General features: G+C 17.9%; 3 protein-coding genes across 3 annotated transcripts; 2 read left to right on the top strand and 1 right to left on the bottom strand.

Annotated features, from left to right (window-relative positions):
* Window positions 1-1,263: 1,263 nt before the first annotated feature.
* PADL01_1230700 (thioredoxin-like associated protein 1, putative) lies at window positions 1,264-2,832 on the top strand (the record flags this gene model as incomplete). Its single annotated transcript, XM_028683272.1, has 1 exon — window positions 1,264-2,832. One exon carries the CDS (start codon window positions 1,264-1,266, stop codon window positions 2,830-2,832), a length of 1,569 nt encoding a protein of 522 aa, XP_028539466.1.
* A 565-nt stretch (window positions 2,833-3,397) lies between these two features.
* PADL01_1230600 (conserved Plasmodium protein, unknown function) lies at window positions 3,398-10,190 on the bottom strand (the record flags this gene model as incomplete). The annotated part of the gene is made up of 11 exons (XM_028683271.1): window positions 3,398-3,505; window positions 3,679-7,679; window positions 7,780-7,907; window positions 8,132-8,322; window positions 8,464-8,548; window positions 8,664-8,829; window positions 9,028-9,137; window positions 9,222-9,297; window positions 9,459-9,597; window positions 9,740-9,860; window positions 9,952-10,190. 11 exons carry the CDS (start codon window positions 10,188-10,190, stop codon window positions 3,398-3,400), a joined length of 5,364 nt encoding a protein of 1,787 aa, XP_028539465.1.
* A 638-nt stretch (window positions 10,191-10,828) lies between these two features.
* Window positions 10,829-15,624, top strand: PADL01_1230500 (conserved Plasmodium protein, unknown function; the record flags this gene model as incomplete). Its single annotated transcript, XM_028683269.1, has 24 exons — window positions 10,829-10,864; window positions 11,007-11,111; window positions 11,261-11,364; window positions 11,451-11,574; window positions 11,670-11,718; window positions 11,925-11,989; window positions 12,076-12,132; window positions 12,214-12,282; window positions 12,399-12,522; window positions 12,605-12,675; window positions 12,796-12,894; window positions 13,069-13,141; window positions 13,249-13,307; window positions 13,460-13,548; window positions 13,721-13,817; window positions 13,928-13,968; window positions 14,055-14,082; window positions 14,193-14,239; window positions 14,337-14,394; window positions 14,504-14,560; window positions 14,669-14,812; window positions 14,922-14,999; window positions 15,147-15,230; window positions 15,310-15,624. 24 exons carry the CDS (start codon window positions 10,829-10,831, stop codon window positions 15,622-15,624), a joined length of 2,073 nt encoding a protein of 690 aa, XP_028539464.1.
* Between the last annotated feature and the right edge of the window lie 377 nt (window positions 15,625-16,001).

Below are 16,001 nucleotides of genomic sequence, written 5' to 3'. Positions count from 1 at the left end.
AAAATGATATACTTTTTTTATGTTCACTTGAATGACTATATTTAATTTTGAAAGAAAAAAAATAAAATAAAATAAAATAAAATAAACCTACAAAACATACAACTATACAATTAAACCTATTTGTTAAATTATTTATAAAATATATTTCTTTAAAAACATAAATAATCTCATATTTTTCATACATATTTAAATATATGGTATGTATGTATGTATCTATAATACATAATAATTTTATGTTTCAAAATATGACAAGAAGGGTAATAAATATAATATATTTATATATTTTTAATTTCCATATACAATGAAATTATATATAAATATATATATATATATACATATATATAATTTTTTTTTTTTTTTTTTTCTTTTCTTTTTTTTGTGGTTAAATTTATATGTGTGTGCCATGTAAAATGTAGAAATAGAAATAAAGACTCATATTATAACTTTTTTTAAGAAATATAATAAAGGATGCATAATGTGTATATAAAACAAGTTTCTTTCTTTATTTATAACATTCTATAGAATATATATATATATATATATATCAATATAAATTATTGTAAGAAAGACACAAAGATAAAATAAATATAAATATATATATATATATATATATATATATGTGTATATATATGCACATATAATAGGAACGTTCTTCATTCTTTTAAGAATACTGTTATAATTATAAAAGTTTCTATTTCTGTTTTATTTTAAATTTAAAATTGTTAGATCTCTATTTTAAATCCTTTTTCTTTTTTTTTTTTTTTTTTCATAAAAATTATGTGTTACACTGGTAATTGCGTGCACAAAAGATATATATATAAATATATATATATATATATATATATATATATAAGAAAAAAATAAAAATAAACATACAAATAAATAAATAAATAAATAAATATATATATATATATATATATATATATGTTGTTGTTTTTTATTTTTTGTTTTTTTTGTTATATATATAATATTATATATGTAATATTATATATAAGCCCAAAAAATCATATAATTGTTTCAAAACTTATCGCATGAGCTCCACATGTAAATTATGAATATCTTGTGAGGAAATATATATATATATATATATATGTATATATTAAAAAATAAGAATTTATTTTTGTTTATCGAATAAAATAAAACTCATTTTAAAATATCTCTTTATTTATTTATTTATTATTTTTTTTTTTTTGTATGTTCCCATATTTTTTAAACAGTTGTCTTATTTTATTTTATTTTATTTTATTTTTTATTTTTATATAAATGCTGCAACACAAGGAGGACTCCAAAAATGACATGTTTCAACATGACATGAAAGAAATAAGATTCGGTAAAAAATTAGTTGCAGAAAATTGTGGATTGTATATGGATGGAAATAAGAATGCTGGTGTTGTTTGTAATCGAATCACAGAATTAAATATAAACTCCAGAAAGAAAACATCAAACAACAAAAGTGATAGTTCACAGATGAAAAATGTTTTAAATCATATAAATCATAATTCATTAGAATTAATACCTTCAAAAAGACCTTTAATCTCGTATTCTACATATGATAATCAACAAAAATATTTTGAAACAAAACTTGTTCCTGATTTACAAGGAAAAATGAGTATTTGTGTTGGAAGAAAAAGTGGAAGTGCTACTGTTAATATAAATATTGATGATTATGATCTAGAAAAAACTTATCATACATGGAAAAAAATCACAGGAAAAAATTATGTACACAATAAATCAAACCTAGAAAATAATATTTTTTTAACTGTTGCAGATGATGCAGAAAGAAGTGATAAACTACCAATCGTTCAAAATAGAAATCCTCCTTTTGCAAATCCTGATGGACCATTCGAAAAAGAAAGACTCAATTTACCTAAACAAGCAAGAGATAATCTAGATAGAACATTAACACCACTAGCTATATGCGAAAAAAAAAATAAAATCTCAAAAAAAAAAAATATACATATTCATAAAGATTCATTACTAATATTAAAACCTCATGAAAATGTTATTACAGAACATATCAAAGGAGTTAGAAGAACTAATTTTCCATGGATTCAATCTAATCGTATCAAACATATTCTCAACTATAATTATGCTCATCCACAAAATCTAAACGAAAAACACCTGAACAAGTCAGGAACTAGCCAAAATTGTAATTATCAAACATATCTAAAAGGTGTATTTGCTGATAGATCAGAGAATGAAGAAAGAGATATTAATGACAGATTATATAATAATGATTATGAAGAAGATCAAATTGTGGATGATAACCAATTAAAAAAATATAACAATAATTATGATAATAATAATAATAATAAAAATAAAAATAAAAATAAAAATGATGATGCATATGACGAAAAAGATATAACATTATATAACCAAAACAAATATAAGAACGATGAAAATATGTTTCAACAATATAATGAAAAATATAATGATCCACATATACATGTTGATCCACATAAACATGTTGATCCACATAAACATGTTGATCCACATAAACATGTTGATCCACATAAACATGTTGATTATCTTAGTTATGAAAACACTTTAGATAACTGCAATAGTCTTATAAACCAAAAAACAAAAAATTATAAAGACACACAAAATTATTTGGGAAATAATAATTATAATATTCAACATAACAATGGGCAATACCAGATTCCAAATTATAATACACAAATTGAAACTCCACAAAAAATATATAATAGTCATACAAGAAACTGTTCTAATAATTCTGGTCAAGAAATAAATAATGTAGTACATAATCAACAGGAACATATAAATGGGAATAATAATTATTATAAGGTATCATCATTTGAAAATATGTTATAAGAGTTTTTTTAATATATATATATAATATAAATGGACTTTTTTTTTTTTTTTTTTTTTTTTTTTTTTTTTTTTTTTTTTTCTAAATTGTTTCATATGTCCTACATTGATATAATATATATATATATTATGTATATATGTTCATATCTATATTTTTCAATTGTTTTTGTTCTCCTATTTGTACTTGTATTCATGTCTCATATAAAATATATCACATAAATATATATATATGTATGACATATATATATTTTTTTTTTTTTTTTTTTTTTTTTGTCTAAATTATTAAGTTAAAAAAAAAAAAAAAATAAATATCCAAATACTACTTTAATTTGAAATATACACTTTATCCTTTTAAAAGTTGCAGTTGCAAAATGCATACTGTCACAAAAAAAAAAAAAAAAAAATATGGAAACATAAAAAAAAAAAAATATCATGTTTCAAGTATATATTTTATGATAACATTCTTACAATGAATTTAATTTATAAACAAATAAATAAAAAGAACATATATATATATATATATATATATATATTTGTATATACAAAATATTACAATTTTGTGATATGATTAATTTGTTTTTTTTTTTGTCAAGGAAGAATATATTTCCTGAACAGCGGAAACACACGACTGCACTTCCAGTTCACTCTCAAAATTTAAAACCATTAATGGAATACTCTAAAAAATAAATAAATAAATTAATACCATAAAATAAAACATAATATATATAAACATAATATATATAAATATATTTATAACATAAAATATATATTTTTTGCCCTTTCCTATGTACAATTATTTTTTTTTTTTTTTAATAGGAATAAAATTTATATCACATGTTTCCTTCTTACCTTATTTGTTGAAAAATAAAAATATAAAGTTTTTAAAGAATTCTGTTTGTTTGTTATTTTATGAATAGTATGTAGATCAAAAATACCATATACATTAATTGCATCAATTTGTTTTTTATATAATTCTTGATTAGATAATTTCTGTTCCTTTTTGTCAGTTTCTTTTTTCTTATTTTTAAACTTTTTCTTATATAAATTATGATAATCAGAAAAAGAAAAATCTACATCATTATCATCATCAGAAGAAGAAGATGAAGAACTATTGGAACAGGAAGTGTTACTTTTATATGATGAACTGGAAGATTCATAGAAATAATAATTATTGTGATTATTTTTTTGATCATGATTTGAATTAATTTTATATGATAAATTATTTTTTGATAAATTAAAATATGTTTTATAATGATTATATGTATCATTTATATGTTCTAATGTTATACTATGAAATATATTATCAGACATATCATTCCAATTTACATATAATCCATCTAATTTATAACATTCAATATTAAATAATATATCTTTTTTTTTAAAATCTTTATATTTATGTATTATCATTTTATCAAATTTATCATCATAATATATAAATGGTACCTTCTCTTTATCGACATATTCTTTTCTCTCTTTTAAAAAATTTTCTATTCCTGGGTCTAAAGGATTATTATTTGATACCCCCTCTTTACATATTTCTGAATTATTATGTTTCAATGATTGATCACTGTGGTTTATATATATATCATCATTTTTATATATATCATCATTTTTATATACATCATCATTTTTATTTTTGGATTCATAACCTTTCCTTTCAGTCGCTCTTCCTTTTTTTCCCACCACATGAACATTGCATATATATGGTGTTCCATATAAAATTAAGAAATGATCATATATCATTAATTTACATAACCCCAATTCTGGTTTATTTTTTATCCATGTATTATTTAATATTGAATTATTTAATAATTCAGAAAACGGATTATCATCCTTTGTTTCTGTTTTTTTTATTTTTTGATAAAAATAATTATCACCATATATCTGATTAGAATTATTACTACATGGATTCACTTCATTTATGTGTTCATCCTTTTGATTTTCTATATAAGAGTCATCTATATTATTTTTATCATCATTGTTATTAGAATTTATTTTGTCTTGACCTATATTAACTTTGGATGTGAAAAGAGAATTAGAAAATGACACATTATTCATATTATTCATATTGATCATATTATTGATATTATTCATATTATTGATATTATTGATATTATTCATATTATCCATATTTCTAACATTTTGATTGAATGGCAAATAATATAAACCATTAAAAAATAATTTAGAATCTAACTTATTACAATTTAAATATATGTTAGGATCGTTTACTGAATTTACATCTTTTTTATTAAGAGTTTTAAAAAATTTTACATATTCCAAAAAATTATTTATAATATTATTGGATCTTATATTATGTGGTATTAAAGGTTGATATATATAATGTATATAACATTTATATATCTTACTATTATTTTTATATAACAAATTATTATAACATAATATATCTATATATGAATATAAATTATATATATCTGTGTTTGTATTTGATAATATATTTTTTTTTTTTTTATCTAAATAAAAATTATTATATATAGAAAATTTATTACTATATGAGAATTCTTTATTATCATATAAACATGTATTTGATATATTATTATAATTTATATAACTATCCTTATTATTACTAGTATCGTTTATATTATTTTCTAAACATATCTTTTCATTTTTATCATTCATAAATTCATCACATGGTTTCATACTTTCTATATTTGATAATTCTTCTTTATCTTTATATATATCTTGAGATTCTATTTTTTTATTTTCTTCTACAATATTTTGATCAATACATTCTTCATATATCATCTTATCACTATAATTAGTTTTAATATTATTATTATTAATGGAGATATTCCTTTTAACATCCTTATCTTCATCATCATTTAGATTAATATTTAAAAACTCATTTTTCTTTTTATTATAATAATCAAGATAATAATTCAAATTAAAATAATCTCTTTTTATATTTGAATCATTGCACATATTTATTTCTTCATTTGTATTAGTACTCATTGATTTACATTTCCTTTCTTTATTAGACATATTATTAAAAAAACTTGTATGAACATTTGTTTGTTGTTTATTAATATTAAGAGATCCATGTAAACTGTTTGATGTGGATGTGTCTTTTTTTTTATCAGTTTCATTATCATTACATTCTTCATTTTTATCACTTTTTTTTCTTTTAATATAATTCACAAGAGAATATATTTGAGGAAGAAAAGTAGATGTATTTCCTTCTATTTCTTCTAAATTTTCTCTCTCCTTCTGTTTTGCTTTATATATATTTTGATTTCCTTTTCTTTCTTTTATTAAATCGATGAAAGCTAAAAAATTCATATCCCCCTTTTTGCCTTGCATAAAATCATAACAATCAACAAAAATATTATAATCATTGTATATATCAAAAAAAAACTCATCTAATATTTTCTTTTTCATATGTTTAAAATGTTTATTATTACACATATAACATGATTGAGCATTATGATTTAGATATGTATTTTTTTCAGATATATAAATATCTTTATTATAATTATTTATAAACTTTAAATTATTTGAATCCTTTAATTTATTAACATTTAATATTGTATTACCATTTCTATTGTTCTTCTTCAAATTGTCATGACCAAATATTATATTAACAAAATTTTTATGATAAGAATCCATACCACCCTCAATAATAGATACATTTTTTATCTTCAATTTATATATTAAATCGAAATATAATTTACGCACGTATTTAGTATTATGAAAATCATCATCATATAAAATAATTACATCTTTATTTGGAACATATATATTTTTAAAAAAAAAATGTAAAATATTTACATCCTTCAAAACATTCTCTTTTATTAATACATATAAATTATAAGAACTGGTATTCATATTACTTTGATTTACATTATTTTTTACTATATCACATGAAACATTTATAATATTATTATTTTCTTCAGATTCTGTTTGTCTCTTCTGGTCCCCCAAAAATGTGACCATCGATGGATTCTTCATCTCACTAGTGTGGTTATTACATATGGATCCACCATTATATATATTATATGTATTATTTATATTATTTATATTATATATATTATTTATTGTTGTGTTTTCACAGTTAAGATCGTCATTTATATTCATACCATTTTGTTTCCTCTTTCTATAAAGATTCCTCTCCTTTTTGTTGTTAAGATCTATTTGTTTACTTTTTATATATTTTTTTTTATCTAAAAGATATTTATTTTTTATAAGATAACATTTTAAATTAAAATGATCACATAAAATATTATCATCTGTATAATAATTTTTATGATCTTCAATTATTTTATGTTGTAAATATATTTGACCTGATTGCAAAGGTGTTTTAAATTTAATTTTATGAGGAGATTTAATATTTCCAATTGGCTTACCTCTATAAATATCATAAAAATTTCGATTTAAATCAATGAAATAATTTTCTTGTACTTTTAAAATATTATTAACACCTTGAAATAATTCTTCTCTTTTTTGTCTACTTATTCTTTTTTTTTTTTTTCCTAAAATATTATTATTATAATTATTTATATTTTTTTTTTCTTTATCCTTTATTTTTTTATTTTTTTGGTTCAACTTTGATCTCTTCCTATTTTTATTTTCTAACGCTCCAAAATTAATTTGATTCCATTTTCTTTTCACTTGCTCATTATCTTTTTTTTTCTTTAATAAAATATTATCATCATAAATAATAAGACAGTTCATCTTATATTTTTTTCTTAATAAAAAACAAAAAAGATCTTTATCGTTCCTCACCACTTCTCTATCATCATAATGATTTAAAATATACCACACATTATTTATATCACATGGTTTCTTTTTCTTTCTTTTTCTCTTCTCTTTTTTATGTTCAACACTGATGGTGTCTATCAAAATAAAATATAAATATATAAATATATAAAAATATAAAAATATAAAAATATACATATATTTATATATATATATATTTTTTTTTTTATATGATACTTTTGAATATGTCTAAATAATTTTTGACTAATTCCATGTTTATAGAATTATATAAGTGAAAAGATTTGAAATGACTATTCAATCTTATATCCAAAAAAAGATACTTATCATTTCCTTCACATAAATTTCTATAAAAATAAAATAAAGAAATAGTTTTATAAATTTAAATCCAAAAGTATATATATTTGTTTTCTTCTCACATGAAAATATAACAACTAAATATTATCAACATAAAATAATATATATGTATATATATATGTATATATGTATATTTTTATATATATGTTTATGTGGTATTATTTTTTTTTTTTTTTTTTTTTTTTTTTTTTTTTTTTTTTTTTGTTGTTGGTACTTTAATATCTCATAAGAATTTACAGACATATAATCAATAGACTTAAAGAAGTTTAAAAGAACATTCTTTCTCTCATAATTTTCTGCAGAATTTTCACTAGTTAAATAACTTAAAACATTCTTTATAAAAAAAAGTTTATGAACAAAAGAAATAGGGGTCTGTCTTTCTAAATACTTTCCAAATGCCCACACCTTAAATAATACAAATATATATAAATATATAAATATATATAAATATATATATATATATATATATTTTTTTTTATATATATTTCAATATAGTAATATCCATTTCTTGTTTCATTTTATAATTTTGTTTTATTTTATTTTTACTTTTTTTAAAAATTTTTTATTAAAAATATTTATTTTACTTAATAATTCTGGTAAATTCGAATTATCAACACATAAAAATATATTTCTACAAAAAAAATAAAAAAATAAAAAAATACATATATATATATATTTTTTTTTTATATATGTTACACATATATATAATCCTCTAAGTATAATAATTTTTTTACTTTTATATTTACCTGTGTAAGATTAATAGAGCTAAAGAAAAATAAAAATAAAAAAAAGGATTCTGCTCTAATAAAAAGATCATATAAATTAAATTCAAAATTCTCATATTACATTTTGAAGCAAACAAAGTTAAAAACCAAGATGAAGCATATATTTCAGGGGACATCTTATTATTCTCTATAAAATATTAAATATATATATATATAAGAAAGTTACAAAATATTATTATAATATTAATTCTATAGTTACATATATTATAGACACCATTATAAAAAAAAAACAAAACAAATAATATTCATATAAACAGATAACTATATGATATTATCATATCATATCATTTATTTTTTTTTTTTTTTTTTTTTTTTTTTTTTTTACCTAATATTTCTGATAATACAGGATCATGATATTTTATTAATATTTTAAAGAGATAAAAGGATATTTGCAAAAAAAAAAATTCGTCGTCATAGTAAAATTCTTTTAAAAATCTACAAATGGTAATAAATAAAAGCACACATATATACACATATATATAAATAAATAAATATATATATATATATATATTTTTATACCTCTCCAAAAAACTTTCAAAACAGAAATAGACATCAACCATATTAAAGTACTTTCCTTTCAAATAAAAAAAAAGAGCTAAAAAAAAAAAAAAAAAATAAAAAAAAAAATAAAAAAAAAAATAAAAAAAAAAATAAATAATATATATATATATATATATATATATATATATTATATAGTGTATAATATTTAGTGGTATATATCTAATAACCCATACAATATATATTCATTATATATACCTAGAACTTCGTTCAGCCCTTGCTTATATTTAAATTGAAAATGACTACATGCATAGTTTAAGAATAAATTAAAGAAATAAATGGTTTTCTCATTTTCTTTATTGATACGTGTTCTAAATACATCTAAATCGATGATTTTCTAAATAAATAAAAAATGATATAAATTATATGAATGATATGAATAAATATAAAACCTCTTATTTCATATATGCACATTAAAATTATCACATATATATATATATATTTATTTACATATGTGGTGTCTAAATATTATTATATACCTGTGTTGCTTCTATAATGTTTGGATTTTTTAAATATGATAATAAAAGATATATGTTATAATTAAAATTTTCATTATACTCATTTTCGTTTTGTAGTAATAATTTCTTAAAAATTAATCTTCTACAATGTAAAAAAAAAAAAAAAAAAAAAAAAATATAAATATAAATACATATATATTATATATATATTATATATATGTATAATATTTTACTTTATTATTTTTGGCATATAAAAATTATATTTATATAGAAATAATAACAATGTCTTCTTTATTGTGATGTCATTTATATTTTTCAGTTTGTAAAATTTCTTATTCAAATAATATATATCATGTTTTATAAAAGAATTATAATTATAATTTGAAATCTTGAAATCCTTCTGTATCTTCTCGTTATCAATTTTATGGAATAAAATTCTTAAATATTTTTCTCGAATTTTTTTTTTTTTCATTTTATATCATAAAAATATAAATATATAAATAAATATATATATATAAATATATATATATATATATATATAATCTTTTGTTTAAATTTTATAAGTGATTAAATTAGATTAGATTATATTATATTTATATTATTTATATCTTTATAAAACAAAATAAATAAAAACTTCCTCATTTTTCAATATTAGCTATCTTAAGTTCGAAATATTACAATTTTTACATTTCTATTTTATTTTTTTTTTTTTTTTTTTGGGATATATTATATAATATTAAAATCTCTTTCGATATTTATATTTTTATTATTTTTTTTTGACAACATATATTTTTATTCATGACATTTTGCTATATAATTATATATATATATATATAAAAAGAGGTAATTTATAAATTTTTAATATTATTTGCCTATTCCTTTATACTTTTTTTTTTTTTTTTTTTTTTTTTTTTTTTTTTTTTCTCATTTTCAATGTGTGCATACATCATGAAAATATTGATATAATATATTATTTATATAATTTATTTTATAAAAGTAACTGTTATAAGTATTATATATAATATCTTATATTTTGACCCTCTAAAAAATAAGATAATAATTTCATGCCCTTTTGAAATATTATGTATATTATTAGCTACAAAAAGAAAAATGAAAAATAAAAATAAACTGAAGCGATGTTTAGATGTAATCAATAATAAAAACCTACAAAATGAAAGAATACAAAAAAAAAAAAAAAAAAAAACATATATATATATATATATATATTTATATATATAAGCCTAACTTATTATTTTTATTATATATCTTTCGTCTTTTTTAAATATAGTATTTAAAAAACAACAAGGAAGAAATCATAGAAAATTATAACAACACGTTGCCTTCAACCAAAGAAAATGTTTTATTGAACTATCTTAAAATATTAAAAAAGAAGGTAACAAAATGATATGTATATGTATATATATATATATATATTATATATTTATAACATCCAGTTGTAAAAAAAACAAAAAAAAGTAAAACATTTAAACCTTTTGTATGTTTTACCTTTTTTTTTTTTTTATTTTTATTTTTTATATTTAGCTACAAGAAAAATATGATATTCAGTTTTGTGAATATTTCTTTGATGAATATGGAATTAAAAAAAATCTATGCTCATCAATAATACAAATATATTTCCCCTTTGAGTAATACAAAAAAATATACATATATATATAATATATATATTATATTTTTGTGTTTATGATCACTGTGAACTATCTCATTTTTATAGTAAAGGAAATAATTATAAAGAAATATATTCCTTAATTAAAAATTATTTTACCTATGAAATATTGTTACAAAGAAATATTAAAACATTACTTCTGCCAAATGTATCATTAGTATTTGATTGGAAGGTATATACGGTTTTTTTTTTTTTTTTTTTTTTTTTTTTTTTTTTTTTTTCATCCTGCACATTTTTTTGTTTTTTTACCTGAACTGTTCATGTCAGATAGCTGACTGTGCAGATTTGGCTAGCATTGTAGTATCTTCTTTAAGAAGTAAAAAGGAAAAAAATAAAAATAAATAAATAAATAAATATATATATATATATATATATATATATAATATTTATCATTATGTATACCTTCCTGTTAATATGCCTCTACGTCTAATCATAAGAATATTTTCATATTCTTTTATCATAATATATATATATTTTTATATTGACAAATAATTAATATATAATATTTCAATTTGGTTGTAGCAAAAAATTATGAAGCATATGTTGTGTGTGGTGAAGCGCCCTTTTCTATATGTTCTAAAAATGATGTAACAAAAAAAAAATATATATATATAAATATATACATGTGTATATATTCATATATATATATTTTTATTTTTTTTTTTCGTTTTAGAAAAAAAACATTTGCGATTTTGACTTGAAAGAATTCAAGCAATCCAAACGTGAAAAGGTTAAATTAAAAAAAAAAAAAAAAAAAAAAAAATGATTTTTTTTTAAAATTTGATTAAACAATCTTTTCAATACTAATTAGGAATATATAAAAGACATCAAAGAGAAAAAGAAAAAGTATGAAATCATTTTGAATGTTAATAAAGAATTGGTATATTAAGAAAAAATAAGAAAAAAAAAAAAAAAAAAAACAGTATATTATAACTCCTTATACATATATACATATATACATATATACATATATGCCTTTTAAAAAAAACAATAAAGTTAAAGAAAAATAAATTTCAAGATGAAAAAATAATTTGTGAAAATGATTTTTATATTCATATGTGGATTCTCATAAAAAAAAGTTTAGATTTAAAAAAGGATGTTTTTATAGAAATGTCATCTGGTTAGTTCCTTCTTTTTTTTTTTTAAAGAATTACATATAAAATAATAAATTAATATGTCTAATATATTATATTTTTTGAAAGGTAGAGAATATGAAATTTATGATTGTCCTTATAAGTCAATTTTTTACTTGTGGAACGAGAAGAATATTTATGTAATTATTACATAAATAAATAGATAAATATAAATATATAAATATATATATATATATATATATATATATATTATTTGTATGTATTTATAAAATGCCTGTACTGTTTATATTTTTTTCTAGATAAATATAAATAAGACGGGGGATATACAAACATTAATGTCACAAATTAAAAATAATGAATATTTTGTACAGGCCTTTTATGAGGAAATAAGAAATAAGGTTCCACACATAAAATCAAAGGAAAAAAAAAAAAATAAAATAAAATAAAAAAAAAATAATAATAATAATACAAATGGTTAAATGATTATATAACTATTATGTCAACAAATTAATATATACAACATACGCACATATATATAAATATATATATATTTTCACTTTATTTAATAAAAGAGCTTAACACCTATAATTGAAAACAAATTTTATGTAATAAGAAAAGATAGGTTTCTTTTAAAATATCCTCAAGGTATAAATAAAAATATATATATATATATATATGGTAACTATCATATATTCAAAATATATGTCTCTATAAAATTAATAATATATATATGTGTATATATATTTATATAGGTAGTAATATAATCTTTTATAAAAACTGCAAAAAAGACGATTACGGAGAATTTTTACAAGTTCAAAAAAAAAAAAAAAAAAAAATTATATAAAAAATGTTAAATATTCATATAAATATAATATGCTTAAGTATATACCATAATGATTATGTCATATTATATTATATTATATTTTTTTTTTTTTTTTTTTTTTTTTTTTTTTTGGATTATAGCATGATGGATTAATTTCTATGCACACACATTATGAAAATGAATATTACACAAGTGTTGATTATATTTTTAAACTTTATAAACATAGGAGGTTAGACAAAAAGAGACATCACAAAAATATATAAATCAAATAAATATGTAAATGTTCTAAGGATTCAAAAAAAATATTATTTTGAAATATATATATATATATATATATATATATATATATATATATATATATATAATAATGTTTGAATTAAATACCATTATGATAATCTTAGAGACAGAAAAACAGCTAAAATATATATTCCTCAAAAATTTAAGACCATAGAATATTACGACGATTGTAGTCATGAATTTTTAAAAAAATTCGAACAAGTACAAAATGGAACGAATAATATTATATATATATATATATATATTGTTCATATTTTTTGAAATAATATAATAATCAATTATATCTGTTTCTTTTTTTTTTTCTTTTGAAGCGAATAGGTTTTTATTCCTTTTTCACCTTTTATTTAAACCGGTAAAAATTAAAATATATAAATATAAATATATATATATAATATATATATATTTTTTTTTTTTTTTTTTTAACATCCCATAATGTAGACATGATGGATTGATATACTATTTTGAGGTAAAATATATATATATGTGAAAAAATTAAAGTGTCCTTAATTTAATGAAAAAAAAAAATAAAATAAAATAAAAAGGTAAATGTCAATTTTGATTATTTCTCTAATTCAGATAAAAGACTACAAATTGATGGAATATTTTATCAACAGAAATGACAAGTAAATATATACATATATGGACACACTTATTTTTTATTATTTATTTATTTTTTTTTAAATTTAATTTGTATATGTGATATGCTTTACACCTGTGTAGTGTAATATACCGGTCTGTCAAGCTTTCTCAGAAGATACCTACAATATACAAACTACAAGTAGTATTAATATTATATGGGAAAAATAAAACATAACATACATATATATATATATATATATATGTTTGTATATATATTTATATTTATATATCTAAAAATCCTCTTTTAGTTATTCAACGGAAAAGAATATTATGTCACAAAAATTACTGTAAAGTACATAAATCAGGTTATACAATATATTTAAAAAATAAATATATATATATATATATATATATATATTTATTATAGTTTTACTTTTATATTTTAAAATTTTATATTTTATTTTTAATTTAAGCATGTTGACAATGGAGTAAAGAAGAAAGTATTTTTAATACCCGAAAGAAAAATAATATTCGTTCTCTATAATAACTATAACAAAATAAGTAATACGTGTGAAGTGTATGATAAATGTATACGATATAATGAAGATATAGAAGAGGTGCTATTAACAATAAATAATATAAAGGAAAAAGTGAAACATAAACACACACACATATATATATATATATATATATATATATATATATGTATATATTCCATTTGTATAGGATGAAGAAGTTCTTATATATAAAAAACATGCCATCTATAAACATTATATAAATCATGACGATGCGGTTGAAAAAAATGTAATAATAAAAAATAATATGAAGATATTATATTTTAAAAACTTTAAATATGACAAATGGATTTTTAAATATGAATAATTAAAAATAAAATATAAGACAATAAATATATATATATATATATATATTTTACATGTTAAATTTTATTAGATGTTATATTTACTTAAAGAAGAAGTTACTTTTTTTGAAGACATTAAATATATGTATCAGAATGTCATATGTTCTATTATGAAGGTTATATTGTATGCTATCACATTATTATATTTACATATAAATATAAAAAGTGTGTATTTATTTTATTTTGTATAATTAGGAAAAAGAAGACATAAATAAAATGGAAGGGGAGTATCAATACATGGCAAATAATATTACCAATTTAAGCGAAATAGTTTATCATGATAATGAAAAAATAAATTATTTTAATAAAAGTTTAATGGAAGATAATTTGAACATATATAATTTTTATAAAAATTATCCTTGGAATGATTATTTAGAGATATCAATGAAAAATGATTTTTTCATGTCAAAAAATAAAATGCTTCAAATTGAAAATGCACCAGAAGAAATAGATTATGTCAATTCGCAAGAAAAAATTAAAAAAAGAAATCAAATAAATAAATCAACATAAAAAATTAAAATATATATATATATATTTTATTTTTATGGAAATGCTCTCTTTTTACTAAATATTATATATATATATATATTTATTTATTTATTTATATTTTTTTTTTTTTTTTTTTTTTTGTTCATATATTTACATTGCCTGTTCAGGTAAAAATATATTTTTATATTTATATATATATAATAGAATATATAAAAAATAATAATATTTTTATATTATAATATCAAAATATATTATATTTCTCTTGTAGAAAAATTATTAGCGTGGTGTGCACAAAATTATGCACACACCTAAAATTAATTTTTTTTTTTTTTTTTTTTTTTTTTTTTTTTTGAGGGGGGATATAAAGTAATATTTAAAAAAAATAATAAAAGGAAATA

This window comes from Plasmodium sp. gorilla clade G2, assembly GCF_900097015.1.
Source record: "Plasmodium sp. gorilla clade G2 genome assembly, chromosome: 12".
Taxonomy (NCBI): domain Eukaryota; phylum Apicomplexa; class Aconoidasida; order Haemosporida; family Plasmodiidae; genus Plasmodium; species Plasmodium adleri (nom. inval.).
This window is presented reverse-complemented; position numbering and strand designations above follow the sequence as displayed.